The sequence below is a fragment of the Varanus komodoensis genome, unplaced genomic scaffold, assembly GCF_004798865.1.
Source record: "Varanus komodoensis strain SLA01 unplaced genomic scaffold, ASM479886v1 scaffold73, whole genome shotgun sequence".
Taxonomy (NCBI): Eukaryota; Metazoa; Chordata; class Lepidosauria; order Squamata; family Varanidae; genus Varanus; species Varanus komodoensis.
The window spans coordinates 1,893,570-1,912,488 of record NW_025336386.1 but is presented as its reverse complement, the minus strand read 5'-3'; the positions used below and the strand labels follow the sequence as shown (position 1 = coordinate 1,912,488).

General features: G+C 55.8%; 2 protein-coding genes across 4 annotated transcripts in view; one reads left to right on the top strand and one right to left on the bottom strand.

Moving 5' to 3' along the window:
* CHTF18 (chromosome transmission fidelity factor 18) overlaps nt 1-13,260 on the top strand; it is a 31,868-nt gene extending 18,608 nt beyond the window's left edge. The window contains exons 18-22 of one of the 3 annotated variants that reach the window (XM_044452582.1): nt 2,247-2,377; nt 9,766-9,910; nt 11,338-11,472; nt 12,056-12,113; nt 12,983-13,260. In XM_044452582.1, coding sequence (XP_044308517.1) covers nt 2,247-2,377; nt 9,766-9,910; nt 11,338-11,472; nt 12,056-12,113; nt 12,983-13,119 — 606 coding nt within the window. In that variant the 3' untranslated portion in view covers nt 13,120-13,260. Of the gene's footprint in view, nt 1-2,246; nt 2,378-9,765; nt 9,911-10,099; nt 11,473-12,055; nt 12,114-12,982 lie in introns of those variants that run through there. The other 2 variants (XR_006416852.1, XM_044452583.1) reach the window with 2 other exon arrangements.
* An 890-nt stretch (nt 13,261-14,150) lies between these two features.
* On the bottom strand, nt 14,151-16,018 carry GNG13 (G protein subunit gamma 13). Its single transcript, XM_044452626.1, has 2 exons — nt 15,921-16,018; nt 14,151-14,256 (listed from the first exon to the last, which is right to left on the bottom strand). Exons 1-2 carry the CDS (start codon nt 16,016-16,018, stop codon nt 14,151-14,153), a joined length of 204 nt encoding a protein of 67 aa, XP_044308561.1.
* Between the last annotated feature and the right edge of the window lie 2,901 nt (nt 16,019-18,919).

The window sequence follows — 18,919 nt, the reverse complement described above, 5'->3', positions numbered from 1 at the left end:
ACTGGGGTGGCAAGCCTGCCTCTGCCTGCACCAGTTCATCCTGCAGGCTGGGGCTTGCAGGCAGCATTTTTTCCGGAAAGAAAAGTTCCCCACTCACAGAAAGGCAGCATTTCAAGAAGAAAGTGGCAGTATACCCCTTTCCCTGACATTCCAGGTTTCTGCATGCGTGGAAATGGAAGAGCATTCAGTCAAGTTAAGCCTTTGCCTACAGTGTTCCAGCCCCAAGACCAGCTTCCTATCTCAGTAAGACCACTTGAAGTGGTCCATCCTGTCTGAGTGACAACCAGACCAAAAATACTCCACGTGTCATGTGGCACGCTGAAAACTGGTCCAGCATTTCTGCCAGTCTGCGGCTTCTCTGGGGTGGGTTCAGGGAGTGCACGGCTGTGCAGACCAGTGCAGATCTTCCTTCCTTCCTTCTCTCCCTCCCTCACCCTTTTTATCCCAGAGGCTTTCGGTGCTGGCATCTGCTGCCCTTCCAGTTCCTTTCCCTGCCAATTCAGAAAGGGGGGGGGCAGCACGGAGCCCCACCTTGCTCTGCAGCGTGGAGTTGGGCTGGCCTGCCAGAGCGACTTGGAGCTCTTGGCTCTGTGGGCAGCGCTTATACGGTTCATGTGAAGTGCATGGATCGGATTGGATTCACGCACATCTGTCCTACCGAGAATTGTTGCTCAGAGTGGCTTAACAAAATGTAAAATTAAAAGATAGTTAAAACGAGCGTGAAAAAATTAAAGCATAACTTAAAAGCACAATAACAGAAGGAAAAATCAGATATTTGATGCATGAAGAACTTTTTGCATCACTCGGGGGCTGGTCATTTAGTTGTGCTGTCTGAGTAACACAGGAGTTGGAGTTGGCTGCACCTGGAGAGCCCTGTCTTGGGAAGCTGCCTGGCAGTAAGAGCATTTCTCAGTGGACTGCCTGGCTCTCTCTAGAGACTCAAGGACCTGCCGACAGTGTCACTGCGCCATGGCTGGGTCCAGGTAAAGCAGTAGCCCACCCATAGGGGTTGACTGTGGATTGTTGCTGAACTGTGGGGTATCTTTTCCGAATGCAACCGTGCTCACAAACCATTTTTTTTAACTTCAGCTGAGTTTGGGCAGCATGGTTTTCAGCAAGAATGCACACCAACCCTTCTATAAGTACCGCAAAGGCTGTTCCAAAGAGGAAGAGCAAGGTCTCTCCTTGCTGACACCAGAGTGCAGGACACGGAATAATCAAGTCAAGGTGCAACAGCCCAGCCTGGAATAATCAAGTCAAGGTGCAACAGCCCAGATTCAGGCTGGACATCAGGAAGAGCTGCCTCACTGTCAGAGCAATTCAGCAGTGGAACCAGCTGCCTAGGGAGATGGTGGGCTCTCGCACACTAGAGGCATTCGGAAAGAAACTGGGCAGCCATCTGGATGGGATGATGCAGCTGGTTTCCTGCAACAGCAGGGGGCTGGACCCGATCATGGCCCCTCCCAACTCTGATGTCCTATGATTCTGTGATTCACTTAACCTTTGAATGTGGGTTCTCATGTCATCTGAACGCACCAGTTCCCACTTGGTCAGCAGACACCTGCTGCAGACAAGCATTTTCCCCTCTTGGCTGCAAGATCTTGGCTGGGGGATGCTAGGAGTTGTAGTCCAGCATGTGGGGAGGGTGCCAGCCTGTCTCTGCCCACTGCCCAGCCGCAGGCCTGCTGCGCCCCTGGCACCGCAGAACATTCTGTTGCCAACCGCGTCGTGTGCACAGGGTGAGCTTCACCCGTCCGGCTTCCCGGCTTGCGCTGCAGTGCTGCTCTCCTGCCTGGGCTGGTGCTGCCTGGAGGAGCAGGCTCTCGGGAGCAAGCGAGGCGTCCCGTCCTTGCCCAGTGCACGTGGGGGGAGAGTGGGGCCTCGGAACGAGGAGAATTGCTTGCGCTGCCATTCTGATAGGATCAGGGGACTGAGCGGTTTCCTGCGTACTAGAGAAAGGGAAGTGATCTGGAGCAGGAGCGGCCTTCTGGGGAAGGAAGGGCTGTGTCCATGGGAGGTGCCTATGCCGGCTGCACCCACCTCCCCGTAGCGTCTTCCGGGGGCTGATGGGACTGCAGTGGGGAGAATGGGAAGGGAAGCCTGCTTCTGCCAGCCAGGTTTCTGCCCTCTGGGCCAAACCAGTCCCCTGTGTTAGGCCCGCCGGCCGTAATGCCCCCCTGCGCGCCAGCAGCATGGGGAGGCCAGGCAGGCCTGTTCGCACCCCTGACACCGCTCTCGGCCCACAGGTGAACACGCAGCTGTACAGCCAGAAGGAGAAGCAGCAGCTGGCCAACCTGATCGCCACCATGCTGGCCTATAATCTCACCTACCACCAGCAGCGGACCCCCGACGGGCAGTACATCTACACGCTGGACCCGTGAGTGCCTCAAGGTCGTCCTGCTTGCTTGACCTGCTCCAGGCGTTAGTATGTAGAAATCAGCTTTATAGTCCTGCTTTTTCCGCACATTTTGCTGGTCGTGAGACTTAAGGATGCAAAAGCCATTGCCAGCATGGGAAATCTCACTCTGCGACCTTCTCCTTGGTGTCGGAGGTTTTCACAGGCATGGCCAAAGTGCTTTTTAGCATTGCTGTGCAGCCTTGAGGGCTAGAAACTTTGTTCACAATGGAAATGGATTCCAGGAAGCAGGATTCTGCAGTCTTAATTGTGTTCTGTGCGCTTTTGGTGCTTTTGTGGAATCATCACCTTTGCACTGTGCTGGCGTTCGTCATACAGTCTGTTATGTTTTCTGGCCTGGCACGACAGAGCTTCTGTTTCTGAGCTGAAATCTCATTACCAGTCCTAAGGGATTAGTGGGTTTTGTAGAAAATTGCTGAGATGCAACATTTAATCTCCTTCTGCTGTTTTGACCTTGAGTATCTCTGAAATCAGCACCCAAAAAACCCCAGAATGCTCCTGGCAGCATGCCCCTTCCTCTGCTTTTATTTTTCATTTTTCACTGGTTTTGACAAAGCTATGTATCCGGTGGTCTTGTCAGAAAAGACCACACAGCGCCAGTGAGGGGTGGCGTTAGGCAGCCATGTGATGCAAGATAATCAGGGCAGAGGAGAGAGATTTGAGGCTTCAGCTAAGCTCTCTTATCCCTTGGCCAAAGGCTCTGGAAACGAATGCATGGTCTTCAGGCCCTCCCTGAACGGGCAGTGAAGATGTCCCTTCCCTCTCAGTGGGTCAACTTTCAGCACATGGCTCCTTCCTCCCTCCCACCTCTGCCCCGTGAGCCCTGACTTTCCCTCTCTACTGAAGAAGTCGAACTTGATCCTTGATCCAGGTGTTGTTGCCGTTCCCTGTGGACAGTGGCACGCACAGGCAACCTTTCTGCGTTGCTCCTGGCCCGTTTGCAGGAGGGTGGCGGATCCTGTAGCCCTTTCCCCTCCCAGTTCCCATCCTGCTGCTTGTAGCATAGAAGTGCCATGAGGAAGGTGGCCGCCATCAGGCCTGCACGGTCCCCGACTGCATGCGGCAAGCACAGGTGGCCTTCGGGGGACTTGGGAGGTGCGCTTTGCAGAGCCCGGTTGGCGTTTTCCCTGGTTCGCAAGTGGCCGACATACGAATGTGGGGGAGGCACGGTGCAAACCTGTCTGTGCGCCTGCAGATTCTGCAGGCGTGCTTGCAAGAGCTCTTGAGTGATGGATGTGGGGGACCTTGGAGCATCTCCCCCCATCCCATTGTGGGAGTCTCATCCCAAGGATGGGGGAGGGTGGAGCAAGCAGCCGTGCCAGGTCTCCTGCTGCCCGAGTGGGAGAGCACGTGCATCCGGCAGCCCCCAAGGGGGCCTCAGTTCCCTTGAGCATCCTTTGAAGGGCCTCCCGGTGCAGGCCAGAGGTGGCTGGGCGCCCAGGAGAGCCGAGGGGGCTCCCCGCAAGGCTGGTGCTGTGCCACTTCTTCCCACTGGTGCCGCTCGCCAGAGAGCCCGGCTGCCCTCCAGCTCTTCCTGAGAGGATCCGTGATGCGCACGAGAGGCGGCTGGCGGAGGGCAGCCGTCCAGCCCTTTCCTCCCTGTAGGGCTCCGTGAGAGCCGAGTGCCGAGGCTGCCCGCTCGCCCCCTGCATCCGCACACGGTGGGCTGCATGGCCGTTGCGGCCGCTGCTCAGGATGTGCGCCCGCCTGGTCGCGTGGAGGCTGCCCCTGCCTCCGTTTGGGGGACCGGGTCTAGCGGGCTGGTGCCAGAACCACGACGCAGACTCCTCCCCTCCTCTCCCCCTCCTTTCCGAAGCCTGGCCTGGCAACTGTGTGCCCTGTTTTTCTCATCAGGGCCCACGCACGCACGCACGCACGCCCCGCGTCCTCCAGTGCCCGACCCTGGCCTGGTGCATTCCTCTTCAAGTGACAGATCTCGCTGCCCTTCTGCAGAACGGTGCCCGAGGTTAATACTCTTGCGGATGTTGCTTTGTACCAAATCCCATGCACTCATTCAGGGAGCTTTAGAGGCTGGCGTGTGTTCAGGCAGCTGCATCCGGCCCTTGCATAGCACTGGACTGCCGCCTCTTTCCAGGAATATATGTCCCCGTGTCTGACATCTCCTCCGCTCCTCCGCGTCTTGTCTTCCGTCTGCTGCTTGAGAAGTGTGGGTCCCCTCCCAGGAGAAGCCCTGCGAGGCTCCTGTCTCAGCCTCCCGCCGAGAGGCTCGCTGGGCACGCTCCCTCCACTTGAGCCCTCATCTGGCCTCGCGCCAGACCAAGATTGCCGGCTGTAATCAGATTACGGGCGTGAGAGCGGCTGCCTTTTGGCTTTTGACAGAGCGGCGCAAGGAAGCCGAAGACGCGTCCAGTTCCCGGGTGCCCGGCAGGCTGCTAGAATGCCAGTCGGCCCGCTGCTCCTATGTTCCAAGCTCGCTGTCAGGAGACTCTGTTCATTACTGACTGGGGGGTCCCACTGGCCGTGGCCCTCCTGCTCCTGGGCTTAATCTACCTCTTCATCTACCTGCCGGCCAGCCTGCAGCAGTCCTCCGCGGACGACCTGGCGGGGAATGTCTCCCGCCTGCATGGCCACAGGGGCTTGGGCTTCGTCAAGCAGTGAGGGCCTGGGTAGGGCCCGTCCTCTCACCGCAGGGACGCCACAGCGCCTTGGAGACGGCCCTTCCCTTCATCCCGCAAGGCGCTCTTCCTCAGCGGGTGTGGCAGACGTGGCACCCAGCTTGGCAAGAGCAGACTCTCCGAGGGAGCTCCTCGGCCACCGCTTCCTTGGAGCAAGCGCGCCCGTGCTGAGACGGGCTGCCTCCTCCCGCCTGCGCGCCCCGGTGCCCTCCCCGCCGGCTGGCCAAGTTGGGATCATCAGGACAGCACAACAGCGAAGGCGCAGCTTTGGCGAAGCGGCTCAGCATGGCACCCTCTGCAGGGACGGCTGCGTGAGTGTGCCTAGGGACGCATCTGCCTTTGACGGAGGGGGCCGGTGGCACTCCCGCAAGGAGCTGGCTGGCTCTCCTCTGTCCTGGGAAGTGCTGGAACGAGAGCAAGATGGCCCGCGCTGGTGGGCACTGGCTTTTTCTCTTCGCAGAGGGAGCACTTCCCGCCTCGGCGCTCCACAACTGAAATGGAGACGACAGGTTGTGCTTTGCGTGCATTTCCTTGAGCCGAGCGTATAATAATACTTGTTGAAGCATCGGCAGGGCTACGGCTTTAGCGCGTCCGCCAAGCAGCTGCAGACCCCTTCCTTTTTCCTGAGTTAAAGCTGGACCCCCGATCCTGCCATTCCTGCTGCTTAGCATGTCATCTCCCTGTCAGAAGATCGGCCTGTGCTTGGTTGTAAGTCTTGCATCTGGACGGGCCTTGCGATCAGAAGGGGAATCGGCAGGATCCCGCTGGAACGTCGCCTGACCGTTCAGGCCGGCACCCGGCAGCCTCGTTGGACATCCCTGCGCTGTTTGCAGAGGGACCGAATTTGGTTTGCTCCCGGTCCACTGCCCTGCAGAGCCTCGGCGGAAGCAAGTCAGCACATCCATCCAGTCCGGCAGCCTCGGAGCCACTTCGGGCCCCGGAGCCCCTCCAGCTGTTGCCATCGACTGTGGCACAATAGTTTGCAAGCTGCTGGAGCCCCCCCACCCCCACCTGCAATCCTCTAGGTGTGCTGATGTGGACTGCCCGCTGTGTATCCTAAACAGGGTGCCCACAGCGGAAACATGATGTCTCAGAAAAAGATGCGGGTTTGGTTTTGCTTAGCCCGCATCGATTATGAAATGCTCATACTTGGTTGATATTTGGCTCATCCAGTTTCTGCCCATGTACTAGATTGTCTTGACCATCTCTTTCTGTTTCATGTGGATTAGGGTCTAGGAACATAGCTTTGTGAGCTTGTTTTTATTTAATTATTAAACACCACCATGGCAAGTTTCTATCTCAGGATGCGCAAATAATCACAAAACGTGTCTGCATCTGCGCAACATTCCCAAAGTAATGGTAAGGTGTGAGCTGCCCAGAGCATCTGATTCCAAACATGTGCTCCACTCCAAAGGTCCCCCGCTTTCTCCTCCCTTACCCGTGCCTGCTCTTCCCAGGCTCCCCCTCCGGAACGCCTCCACGTGCTGCATTCAGTCAGTGCTGGGGCCACACACCAGTGGATGTGTGACTTTATGTCGAGGGAAGCTTTTGAATGGCGCCTGACGTGCAGCCTCATCAGTCTGCGCTTAATGCATCTCCAGGCAGGAGTCCCCCTTTTCCGGGAGTTCGTGCCCCTGAGCAAGGCAGCCTGGGCAGCTCCGAGTCTTTACAAGGGCCGAGTTTGCGGTGGAGCAGGACAGCTGGGCTCGGCCACCCGCGGGGGCTGCGCTGTTCTCCCTGCGGCACAGTTGTCAGCCCAGCATTTTCGTGTCTCCCGTTTTCCCCGGCTGCGGCTCTCTGCTAGAAAGCAACCCTAGGAAATCAGTATCAGAACATTAAGTGGCATAAACAGCAGATGAGCGTTCTCGTAGGGTTGCTGCTCTAGTAGTTTCCTTTGTTACTTGGCTCCACCTAAACTTCCACCAGTGCAGGATGGTTAAATGCAGTTTTTAAAGCTTCCAGTTACGGGGCAGTTTGTGTGTGTGTGTGAAAGAGAGAGAGAGAGAATATATGTGTTCATTTATTTATATGGATCAGGTTAAAAAAAACAGGGAGAAAAATTGCAGTGGCCTGTTCTAAGCAGGGTCTGAAGAGCAGGTTCTCATGGACCCCACCTGAAGACCAGAAGTGACTCCTTCCCGGGCTCACGGGGCAGATTCTGCATAGTCCCAGTGAAAAAGTAATGTGCTCGCTGAGACCCGGCAGCATCGGACCAGGAGAGTCCTTCCCGTCTCGAGGCCCCTCCATGGGAGAGTCTCGGCATAAGGTGGCGCTTGGCTCCAAGGAGGAGTGTGGCCCTGGATCTCACCTGCCAGTGCCAAAACTAGATGGGCCGGGGCAGGCCCCTGTACGGACGGCAGGGGCTTTGGGGCTGCAGCATCCACTGGTGGGGGCGGCGCCCACGGCGTGGGGTTGCAAGCAGGTCTGCTTCCTCTCCGCTCTTCTTCCTGTGGGAGCTTTGCGCCTTTGGGGCCGTTGGGACTGTAGGGGCGCCCGGGAGTTGGAGGGTCAGCACAGGGTGGAGCTGGGATGAGAAGCAGAGGAGGTCCCACTGCTTTGCCAGCTGATGCTGAAGGCACAGAAGAAGGGGAGCCTTCGGGGCGCATTTCTAGCAGGCGGTCCTATGCCAAGCCGACCTGTCGTGATGCACCTGCTTGTCCTCCGGATGCCGGAATCCCCCAAGTGTCCCTCGCAACAAGTCAAGCTTGAGGCATGGCCACTGGTTGACGGAAACTTGCCCCCGTGCCCGATGTGCTCAAGGAAGGGTGCATTTGAGGCCATGTGTTTGGAGGCTCTTCTGGCTGAAAGCGATTAAGGATTCTGAGAGGGGTAGAAAGAAGGCTTGAGGAAATAAGAACGGTGAGAAGAAACTGAGGGGGAAGAACCTCAGCTGTCTGGCAAAAGTTCACAGTCCATCTGGCAGAGAGGCAACCACAGTGGTGGTCGAAGGAGAACTAAGGGGACAGGCAGGAAGGGTTCCTGCCAGTAATTCCTCATCTGTAGAAGTTTCCCGGAGAAGCAGACACCGTCTGTGTGATGCACAGTGACCGTGCGAATGAACTGACAGCAGTTGGGTACCATCTCTCTGCTAACTGAGTGTGTTGACTGTGCGACAAAAGTCTTAGGTCACCTGCTGCTGAAAATCAAGTTTTTGCTCTGTGTTAGCACACCTCAGATGACATTCTAAGATATTCACCAGCCAGATTCACAGGTGAAAATGTTAAAAGAGAGTTCCCCTCTCCAGTCTTAGTTTTGACACCAAAATTCCACACTTGGAAATGGCGCGTTCTCTCTTGGGACATGTTGCGTTCAAGGGTTGTATGCGTGTTCTTTGGGATTTTGTTCCAGTTTGCCTGGCACATTCGGAAAGAGATGGCATTGGTACTGAAGAAGATAGGTCCTCTTTTAATACCCATTCACCATTTGAAAAAAATGTTTTTCCCCACATATCTGCTTGAAATTACTGACAGCTAATAAACTGGCAGCGTTCAGTCAAGCTGGCTTGTGAATGTCTGTGTTATTTAATTCCATACATTATGCACGGGTAGCATCCTCTTGCACACTTATGCACAACATTTTATCTTGAAATTTCTAGTGAGGGTCATCAAATTTAAAATAGTTTGTTGTATAATAAATACAAAGCTGGAAGAAATCTAGGCAAGATGAGAATAAAGTTGATATTCTAGACTTTTTTCTTTCATGTACTTGTAAGCAACTAAATAGGTGTGAGGAGGAATTGTCAGTGATAGGATTTTGGCAAGACATCATTGCAGGCCTTTAGGAAAGAATCGCCTGTTTTCTGCAGCTTTTTCCTGGTTGCATTTCTAGACTGTTGGAATTTTTAGTTGTGGTTATGTTTTAGGTATTAGTGCTATTGCTATTGGATGGTTTTGGTTGCTGGTGCTGTTCATTGATTCTACTATTTTTTGCCAATACTGTATAAAAATTCTTTGAATGGCTTGGGAGGGCTTTTACCTCTAGACAGGACCTAGAAATGTTTAAAAATAACTAAAGTGAAACTTCAGTTTAACCGGGGTCTTCATTGCACAGTACCTGAGGTTGGGCGTGCCTGTGAGGTTTGGAAAGGAAGCTTCGGAAACTAGAATAGTGGGTCTGTGAAATCTCATATCTGCGACTGAAGAAGCCAGCCGAAATGTTGGCTGCAAAAGGCCCCGTACAGGTTTTGGTGGGGTGTGCTGCAGATCACTTTTAAGTGTTACTGTCTGCCCTGTGAGAATTGAGGAGGGATGGACAGCTTTTACAAAGACTTGTTTATGCAAAGGAAGAGTATTTCAAAAAATGGTGTCTTTCCCACAGTCCCAAAAAAGGCTCATTAGATAGAGCGACTGCATTTGTAAAAGGAGCACCCAGGCCTCGTAGAAGCATCATCAGAATTCTGTGGCAGCCCAGAGAGACAGCCGTGGCGTGCTGGGCTCACGTGCCGGGAAGCCTGGTTCCGGCTGAGCGTCAGAAAGAACCACCCGAGTGCCAGAGCAGTGCAGCAGTGGAAACAGTGACCTGGGGAGGCCACGGGCTCTCCCAGGTTCATGAGCAGCTGGACAGCCCTTGGCCGGGGGCGCTTTCACTTGGAGTGCTGCGCTAAGCAGCGGTGTGGGCCTGGCGGCCTTCCCGTGGTTAAAGCGACGTGCGTGTGAGGCAGCGTGTAGTTTCAGTGCGGCTTTGTTTCTCTTTCCTCCAATTCTGCGTCCCTAGAAACATGGAAGAAGTCTGTAGGTTCCCGGATCTCCCAGCTCGGAAGCCGCTGACCTACCAGGCGAAGCAATTAATTGCAAGAGAAATTGAAACGGAGAAGATGCGAAGGACGGAAGCCGTGCTTCAGACGCGAGGCGCCGGGCAGGTGAGCCGCGCAGCAGCCCTCCTGGCGTTCCACGCAGAGCCAGGCATCCGTGTGGGCGTTTCCATCTCGCAGGCGCACACGTGTGCTTTTGGGGTGGGACGGAGGCAGGTGAGGCCTAGGCGCCAATCCACAATCGCAAGCAGAGCCAAAATCAGTGTTTGCCTGCTGGCTGTCTCTGTTTTTCCTCAGAATGTGGCCGCAGGGGCCCTGCTCTGAATCCGGTCCTGGGGCTCAGGAGATTCAGACCGAGGGACCCACAGCTGCACTTGGGGTAAAAATGAAAGACCATGGAGTTGTGAGGTACACACACCTGTTTTATGCACACTCCGGCATGTTGTGGGGCTGAGCGTCTCGGCCGTTTATTGCTGAGCCTGCACGCAGTGAAGCTGGGCAAGGCTGTCCACAGAAAGCTGGGGAGGAAGCCAGCTGGCCCGCCGTGGTTTTCCCCGGGAGGCGCTCCTCAACAGCCTTGCAGTCCTTCCGAAGGGAATGTGAAAACGCGGCCGCCGGCCACCCCACGGGGGGATCCCAGAGTGGGCTTGCCCGGTGCTGGAGGCCGTGCCTGCAGTTCCCTGGGCAGAACGCGGCACCATCCTGGCTTCACGGTTGGCTTTGAAGCCACCGAGGGCGGTGCTCCCCGCAAGCGTCGCGCTCTCTCTGGCCCCGCTGCAGAACGGAAGCTGGCCGGCCCGCAGAGTGAGGGCAGCTCCGCATGATGCGTCTTCACCTGCGTCACGCCCAGCCCAGCTGCAGGCAAGCTGGGACTTTGCCTCCCAGGAAATGGCGTGCTGCCTCGCGGCGCCTGGGCTGTCTGGCTCGTTCCCCGCGCGGGGATCCCTTTGAATGCCCCTGTGGCAGTCAGATCCGTTGAACATTCTGCCGCAACAAAACAATCTTGCCCAAACAGGTTAACGTCCTGCGACAATCAGGACAGCTTATTGTTCTGCGACACACCAAACACTAGCCGGGTTTCAAAGGTTTTAGAAGCTAAACGCTTCCAGCCCATTTTAGCCTGGTGCCGAATAGAATAAAGCGACAGTCTTTGAAAGCAAAAGTGTCGCCTTCGATTTCCACTGGTTGGGGTGAGGGTTCAGTGCTCTGCTTTGCCCCCTGCCCTTCCCCTTGACTAACAAAGCGGGATTGTGGTGGCAAAATTAGGAAATACACAGGTTTACATAATCTGTGCAGGATGCAGAGTCAAATTTTTCTTGCTTCTGAGGCTCCTTTTTGATGGAGAGCAAAGCTGTTCTGCTAGTTGAGCAGGCTTAGAGTGCTGGATTTGATTAGCTTTGGGACAGGCCAGCTGGTCAGTGAAGAAATTAATCTGATACAGACGAAAAGGCTGGGGGGGCAGGAGTTATCGTTTCCCTCCCTTAATCCTTCCTCGCTGGCTGTTTGCTGTGGCCTGTTCTTCTCTTTTCTCCCAGGCAGCTGAAGTGGGTTCAGTCCAGAAAGACGGTGACCTGAAAAGAAGCGCTGAGGCGGCGCTGCCCAAGACCACGTTGCGGAACCACGAGCAGCGGCTCGGCCAGATTGTGAAGGGAGCCACGTTTGAGGAGAAGGTGACGGCCATGCGGGGGAGTGGCGCAGGGAGCACCACAGCGAGGGGTGCCGCGCTTGTGAGGCTGCTGCTTGCGCTCTTGCCGGGTGCTGCCTCGCGCAGCAGATGTGCAGAGCCGTGCAGAGCCGGGCCTTAGGGGTGCAATCCGGATGGGAAGCGGACTGAAACCGGTTTTAGTCCGGCTGGCAGGTTCCGTGCCCACACCCTGCCGAGGGAAAGCTGCTGTCAGGGGGAGAAAAGATGGTGTGTCACTCTGAGGGGTCTCTGAACTGAGCTCACAGCGCGGTGGGCGAAAATGGCCGACCCTTTTAACATTCTCAGTTTGCATTGAAATCAGCATTTCGGTGTTATGCTGCACAGGGATTTCCGTGCAGCGGCTCCAGCCAGGAGGCTTGGGACCCCTCTGCTGGCCTGTCAAAGCATAAAACTACCTGCTGCCTCTAGAGAAACAAGAAAGGGTCGATTCGGCACTCGCCATCCCGGCGAGGGATGACGGGGCTAACAAGAGCTTCTGCTGGCATCACCGGATTTGGGCCTCAGGGGTTAGTCCACGGGGGTTTCATGGCTTCTCTTCCTTTCCACAGCCAGAAACCGATTTCTTCGGCCGCGTACTTCACAAGAAGAAAGTGTCTCCTTCAGAAGGTATGTTTCAGAGCGAGGCAGAGCACTTCGTTAGCTGGGAGAGATGGCGCTTTAGCAGTTGAGTACAGGCATTCCTCGAGTTACAGATGTAACTAAGAACAACCCATACTTCCAAACGAGCTGCTGAACAGCCTGTTTAAATGACTGCAGAAAATCAGCATCACCACAGAGAGAGAGGAAGCAGAAGCAGAGAGAGGGAGGCCTCCAACGCAGGCCTTCCTGCCCTGTCTGTCAGAGGAGCATCTCTCCGGCATTTCCCTGCTGCAAAGAGGTGGCACTGGTGAATTTGGGCAGAGTGGGGCTAGAGTTGTTTGTGGTTTTTTCGCTTTCAAAGGGGTCCTGCACTCTGCAGATGCGGAGAGTTGGCGATGCCTGGTTCAACTTAGATACACATTTGATGAATTTCCGTTTTCTTGGGAACGGAGCTCATTCATGACCTGGGAACTGCCTGTGTGCGCAGAGTGGGTACCCTTGTGACCGTGACAGCGCTGGTTAGAACGGAAATTAGCCCATGGCGGGGCTGCGTGTTTCCAGCGCATTTTGCACCTTTGTCAGCTGCCCCTGTGTTCGAGTTGCTCCCCGGAATTAGAGCACTGAGCATTATTGTAAACATTACGAGCTTTCACATGTTATCAAAAGGTTGCTGTTGGATTAGGACTGAACTAGTCAGTCCCTAACACTGGCTGGGCTTGATGGGGTTTATGGAGTTGCAGTACAGAGTACCTGGGGGGTGCCAGGCCAGCTCCCCGAGGTCAGGGGCTGTCCTGTTGTTCCACCATCTCTCGCTTCCTTGTCCACGGCCCAGACTATGGGTGTCGCTGACCCTTTAGTTTTACCAGCTACCCGTTTCTCATTTTTTTCCCTACCAGCCAACCAGGCCTGTGAGAAAAACAGGATAGAAAAACAAACTGGGAAGGCGGTTGGACAGAGCGATGTTTGGTTCCGGTTCAATGAAGGCGTTTCCAATGCAGTTCGGAGAAATATATACATAAAGGATTTGTTCTAGTGATGAAAATGTGGACATGAAATACGGACAAGGCAGCACATGAAAAAGCAGGCCTTTAGGTCCCATGCGAGGAAGCAAGTCACTCTGGAGTTTTGTACTGAATCCTGTTTTGTAAAAAAAATGAATACTTTGAGATATGCACAGTATTGCTTTCTTTATTTCACTTATGAATCGTTCTCATGTTGGCTTGGCTTTTTTTTACTGCAAAACTATCCTACAAGGTACAAAAAAGTATTTAAAATAATTGAAAATTCATTTATAAAATGTTCCTTTACAAGTCCCAAAAAAAACCCCAACAAAAAATCTAAAGGAATACAGATGTTTAGGACAGAGAAACCAAAGGGTCGACTATGGCTCAAATCCGCATTTCTGTTCCACGCAGTGTTCGCTTCCCTCCCTTGGCACTGCAGGATCCTCTCTCTCAAAGCAGTGGCCCCCTCCCGGTCAGAGTCCCCTGGGCGATGTCTGAGCCGCGACCAGGCACCTGAGGGCTGGGCGTGCGCCCTGAAGCGCAACGCCACTGCCCCGAGGAGCCAGCCCAGCGCAAGTGGCCACTCCGGGTGAGGGCGCTGCTTCCCTCCTTCCCGCTTGGGCAGCGGCATCTCCCCGGAGGAGGCTGTGGGGTGAGCCAAGATCCCCAGGCCCTGTGGAGGGCATCTAGAAGTGGAGCAAAGCAGAATCCCACGCCCGTGACTTGTTCTCCTTTAAAGAGAGAAGAGCGTGGCTTCCAGGAAGCAAACTGACTTGCCTCTTCTTACTGCTATGAAAACGAGGCTTCCTGGGCCTGACCAGGAAAATGTAGGTGTGCATCGTTCAAGAGTTTAAACCCAGAAAAGAAATAAAGCCCCATGCCCTGGACACCAAACATTTGGGAAAGCTTGAACTTAGCCGCCAATAAGCCCCACTACAGTCACAGAAGGAGTGAGAGTGTGAATTTAGCCGTAGCGGGAAGCTAGTGAAAGCTGCATGCATCCCGTTTCCACGCAACATTGGGGTATCTCAGAAGGGAGCCATTGTCGGCTGCGGGCGGGCTACAGGATGGTGCACTTTCCCTTCTCCACCCAGGGGTTGTTCTTCATCAGCTCTGGATTCAGAAACGGGTCTTCTGGGATCCCGTCCTCTATCCACTTCAGGAATCTAAAAGGGAAGGGAAAGCAAGAGGGTCTCGCCTCAGGATCAGACCGGCATGGCTAAGAGTGTTTGTGTAGCCAGACGTCTCGACTGGAAAAGGTGTGACAGCTTAGGATTTCGTTTCAAGCCCTTTCAATAATTCGGTCAGACAGTACCCCAGAAATCCCAGGCTTTGGGAACGGCTCGTCTGCCTTGCGGCCGCGGCCCCCTCACAGAGAAGCCTCAGCCTCCCGTGTCCTCGGCGGGAGTGCCCAGCACAGTGGGGTCACCCCTTGGACTGCCAGGCCGAAACCCCGGAAGCCATGAGGGGCAGGGGCAGCGTGGCTCCAGAACCTCCATCCCTGCTCTGTGCGGCTCCTCCCCGCCCACAGCTAACGGAAGCAGAACGAACGTTTCGTACGGTGTCAGATGTATTTGAGTTTACATAACATACAGCGTACAACACAGAATGGCCTTCTCGTTGACTTAGGAAAGGCTAAAGCATTGGGGAGTTTCAGTTTCGGGGACGGGGGAAGATCAGGATGGAAGAAAACTACGAATTGCACGGTAGAGAGGTTTCTTGGGGTGAGGTGGGTGGGCCGAAGGAAAAGACCTCACAGTGCATAGGATGGCGGCGGAGCAGAGGCTCAGGAGCCGCAATCAGCTCTTGGAGTTTATTTTGTGGCTCGCCTCTGTGGGAACCCCTGGGCACCCACCTGCCGCACACTGCCCATCGCTGCTGCCCGCGGGCGCCCACTTGCCGCTAAGCCCTCTAAGCCGACAGCCTCCAAAGGGACTAGACGAGCAGTGCTTCCCCACGAAGCGTTTCCCCCGGCTGGCCGCACCTGCTCCGTTACAGGGCTGCCAGCCAAAGGGCTGCTGGCACATGCCCAGAAGGTCTCCGCAGCCACTCCGCCGTGCTCTTAGCGGGGTCTTCCGCATCAAGAGGGAAAGGTGAGAAGACCCGAGGGTCACTGGGTCAGATCTGGAGCACTCACAATGTCCCTGAACAGGGCAGGGCAGCAACGCCATGAAGGCCTCATCTGGAAGCACCGGGTCCTGCGGTCCTGCTGAAGGGGCAGTTGTCCCGCAGGCCTTCTGACCTGCGGCCACGGAAAATGCAGCAGAACAGGAGCACGTCTCTGCCGGCGCTCTTCTGGTTTTGTGGCCCTGGGTACGCTAACTGCGCACCACACCGTCCTGCAGTGGTGCATCTTCAGTAATGCGCCATCGTTTCATCAGAGGGGGGTAATTTTTAAGCGATCATTTAATTTGTACTGATTTTTCAATAAAATGAATAATTATGCAATAGCGCTTAAGTGGATTCATACAAAGTTTTCCACCTTGACCTCCACCGATTTCTGTGTTGTCTGCACGGCCAGGAGCTCGCTGGTGCTTCATGGACCTTGTGCAGGCAAAGGAGCTACTCTGCTGCTCAGATCTGCCCTGTACCTTATTCTTTCTCGATGCTTTGGGGAAGGCAAAGCCCTGGACAAGAGCACTGAAAATCCATCCCTGGCAATCCCACTAAGACCCAGTGCTGGTGAATCGATTGCACTCGCCCCGCTAACGTTTGCACTTGCCGGTGCAGCACGTCATTAGGGATTTTAGGCAGCGAGTCCCAGTACACAGGGCACGCGAGGGGCGGCAGCACCGCCTGCGCGAGGGGAGGAAGCAGGTAGTGGACTCACTCCGGGATCGTTTTGGAAGACATCTCCCGCTTGTACGCCAGCTGGTACTTCAGGCTTTCCACTTCCTTTTTCCACTGGGGGGCTTCCCATTCATCCATGGAGGCCTGGGTCAGCGCTGGTCCTGGTCCTGGTCCTGGTCCTGGTCAAGGAAAGGTGGGTGTCCGCCTAGGCTGGAAAGCGAGGACAGCGGTGGTGAGCCGTTTGGAGCAGGCCTCGTGCCGCCTGCCCGCCCGCCACGGCTGCAGCAGGCCTCTCCCTGCACTCGCCTAGCTCTGCCCCCCTCTTCCCTTCTGCTGGTTGCAGGAAGCCCATTTCGGCAGTGCAGGAGGAGGTGCAGGGTCAGCGGAAGGCGGTGCGAGTGGGGGGCCCTCCAAGCCAGGCCGCTGGGGCGGGAAGCAGCTCTGGGGCATTTTGCCACTGGCTGGTTGGGGTGGATTTGCAGCCGGCTGCATGGGTGCCAGGCCATCGCTGCAACCGAAAATTAAGCATCTGCAATGCAAGCTACGAACATCTACTCGTGTACCAGGAATGCCCTGGGCAGCGTTCCGGGCTGGGTCAGGCCGGGCCCTCCTGCAGAATGCGTGTTCCACTTGGCACCCATTCTCTGTTTCTTCCAACGTGCAACGTCCCAGGTCATGAAATGTGCGTAAGCCACACTGGGCTGCATCTGTCCCCTCCCCTCTTTTTCCCCAAAGGTCTCCTAGCTCTCCAGCCCTCAAAAGTTCCTCTGAGCAAGCCTCTTCTACTTGAAGATGTTAATCGCTGCACTTGGCTTTCTGCTTTTCTGCGCTGTGATCCCTAGGTGACACTGGGATAATGGAATACGCAAGTGAAACCCAGTTCTCTTTCGCTTGTACCAATACCTTATTTTCCCTGCTCCATCAAAAGTGTTCTTTAAGTGCAAACACAAACTGGAGGTCACAGCAGCGTCTAAAGAATCCATAAGCAATTGTGGGTAGCGAATGATTGGCGCACAAGGAATGCTCTGTCTGGAAAGGCCTTCCGCTATCTTTCTTTGGCTAGAATCCTCAGTACTCGCGACCTTCTAGAGGGAGAGGTTCTAGAACAAGAAAGGCTTCAACTGGTTGTCACTACGGTTGCCAAATGAGCAAATAAACCAGCCAGCCTTGCTTTCGTGTTGCTGAGTTCACCCGCCGAAGGCCTCCGCCATGTGGAAGTAAAGCATTTTTGCCTGCTAAACTTTACACATCATAATGTCAGAGGCAGAGCTACAGGGACTGGCTGAAAGGCTGGCAAGGCGACTGTTGCCGCAGCAATTGGCTCAGTTAGGGATTCCTCTGTTCTTGGATGCCAAGCAGGGCTTTTCCCACCATGCTTGGGCAGCATCTCACGAGGCACATGGCCCTGGGTGTGGCTGATCTGCCCCAGCGAAGGTGACTCCAGAGCCAGAGCCCCAGAGCCAGAGCAGCTGCCTCAAGGGAGGAGCGGGGGAGCGGGCTAGGGTGGGGTGGCCAAGCAGGGGCTGCCCATGGCCCCCTTGCCGGGCAGAGGCCACCCTTCCCACGCTGCTGCCTGAGGCCCGCACAGCAGCCCATGTCACGGTAGAGCAGCCTGGGGAAAGCAGTGGGGGCGTTTGCTGGGGGCTGCAGGCAGGAAGGGCTGCGTGCACCTTACAGAACGGCACAGCTTCTGCCTCAAGAAACGGAGCACACATTGCGTCGGTTGAGCCACTCGTTTGCATGGCTTTAAACTGTATCGAAGCCAGTCATGGGGCAAGGAGATGCCTCCGTCCCGGAAAGCCAGACTGCTGGTCACTGGGTGACATTTCAGTCCTGAAGGGCACGGAAATCTCGGAAATTGGTCTTCGTAACCCTCGGGACTGGGAACAGATGTATTTTTCCAAAGCAAAAGCTGGCATTCTCAGGAGCTGGAACATGGCTTTTGCGAAGCTTGCAGAGACGTGCAGCTTGCCCGCAGCGCTGGTCAAAGTGCCCTTTCCCCTCCCAGTTGCGTGTGCACAGCAGCCCCCTGGCAGGCCTGAGCTGCCGCCTGGCAGTGCCAGACCCATTGTCTTGACTCTGGGGGCTGGTGCTACCTGAAGATCCCATTCCACCCCCGCCCCCGAACATCTTGTATCCAATCCATGTTCCAAAGGCTTCTCTCCGCACGGCACGTAGGCTTCAGGGCTGGGCCTAGGAGAAAGCGATGCGCTAGCCCCATGATTTGCATCATTTAGCTTAGGGCATTAGCGTTTGACTAACAAATCCTTCCAAATGCAGCTGGGGGTGCCGGGGGGTGGCGGGGAGCAAGCAGCTGTTGTTGACCTAATGGAAAGGCAAGGTTTAATCCGGATGCAAATGGATGTTTTGGCAGGGCTGTGCCAGCTCACCAGGTTTCCCCTCCCCAGAACGATCATCTTCTCTGCCCTCGGGGCTGACCCTGCACCCGCATTGGCTCGACCCGTTTGCTGGGGGTCAGCAGGTCCCCGGCTGGCCGGCCGGCCGGAGGACACGCGCCCGACAGGGGGTCCCTCTGGCAAGCGCTCGGCAAGCGCTCGGGGGCTGCTGTTCTCGCCCCCACAGCCACCGGCTTGCTCGCCGCCTGCTCCCTGGCCCGGGCGACGGGGCCCTGCCGACCGGCTCGCCCATCTGTCACTCCTGCCTTGCTCCTACGGCACAGTGCGACTGGGGAGCCTCCTCCGTGGGATGGCAGCCGGTCCCCCTTCACCAACCCGCACGCCGCCCTGAGAAGCACGAAGGGATGCTCACGGGCAACCGCAGCAGCTGGCTCCTCTTTGAGCTGCCTGCAGATACTGCAGGAGGTGCTCTGGGGAGGGGGGGCTGCCACGGAGACCACCCTTCCCCGGGTTCAAGGCCCTTGCCTTCAGGCCACCTGGGCTGATTCCGCAAGAGCCCTCCCCGCACAGAGGTGAGGCAGGCGCCCAAAAGAAGGCACGACTATCTGGAGAAGACACTCATGCCCGGGAAGGTGAAGGCAGCAGGAACTATGAGTTGGGTTTGGTCCAGAGAGGAAGCCAC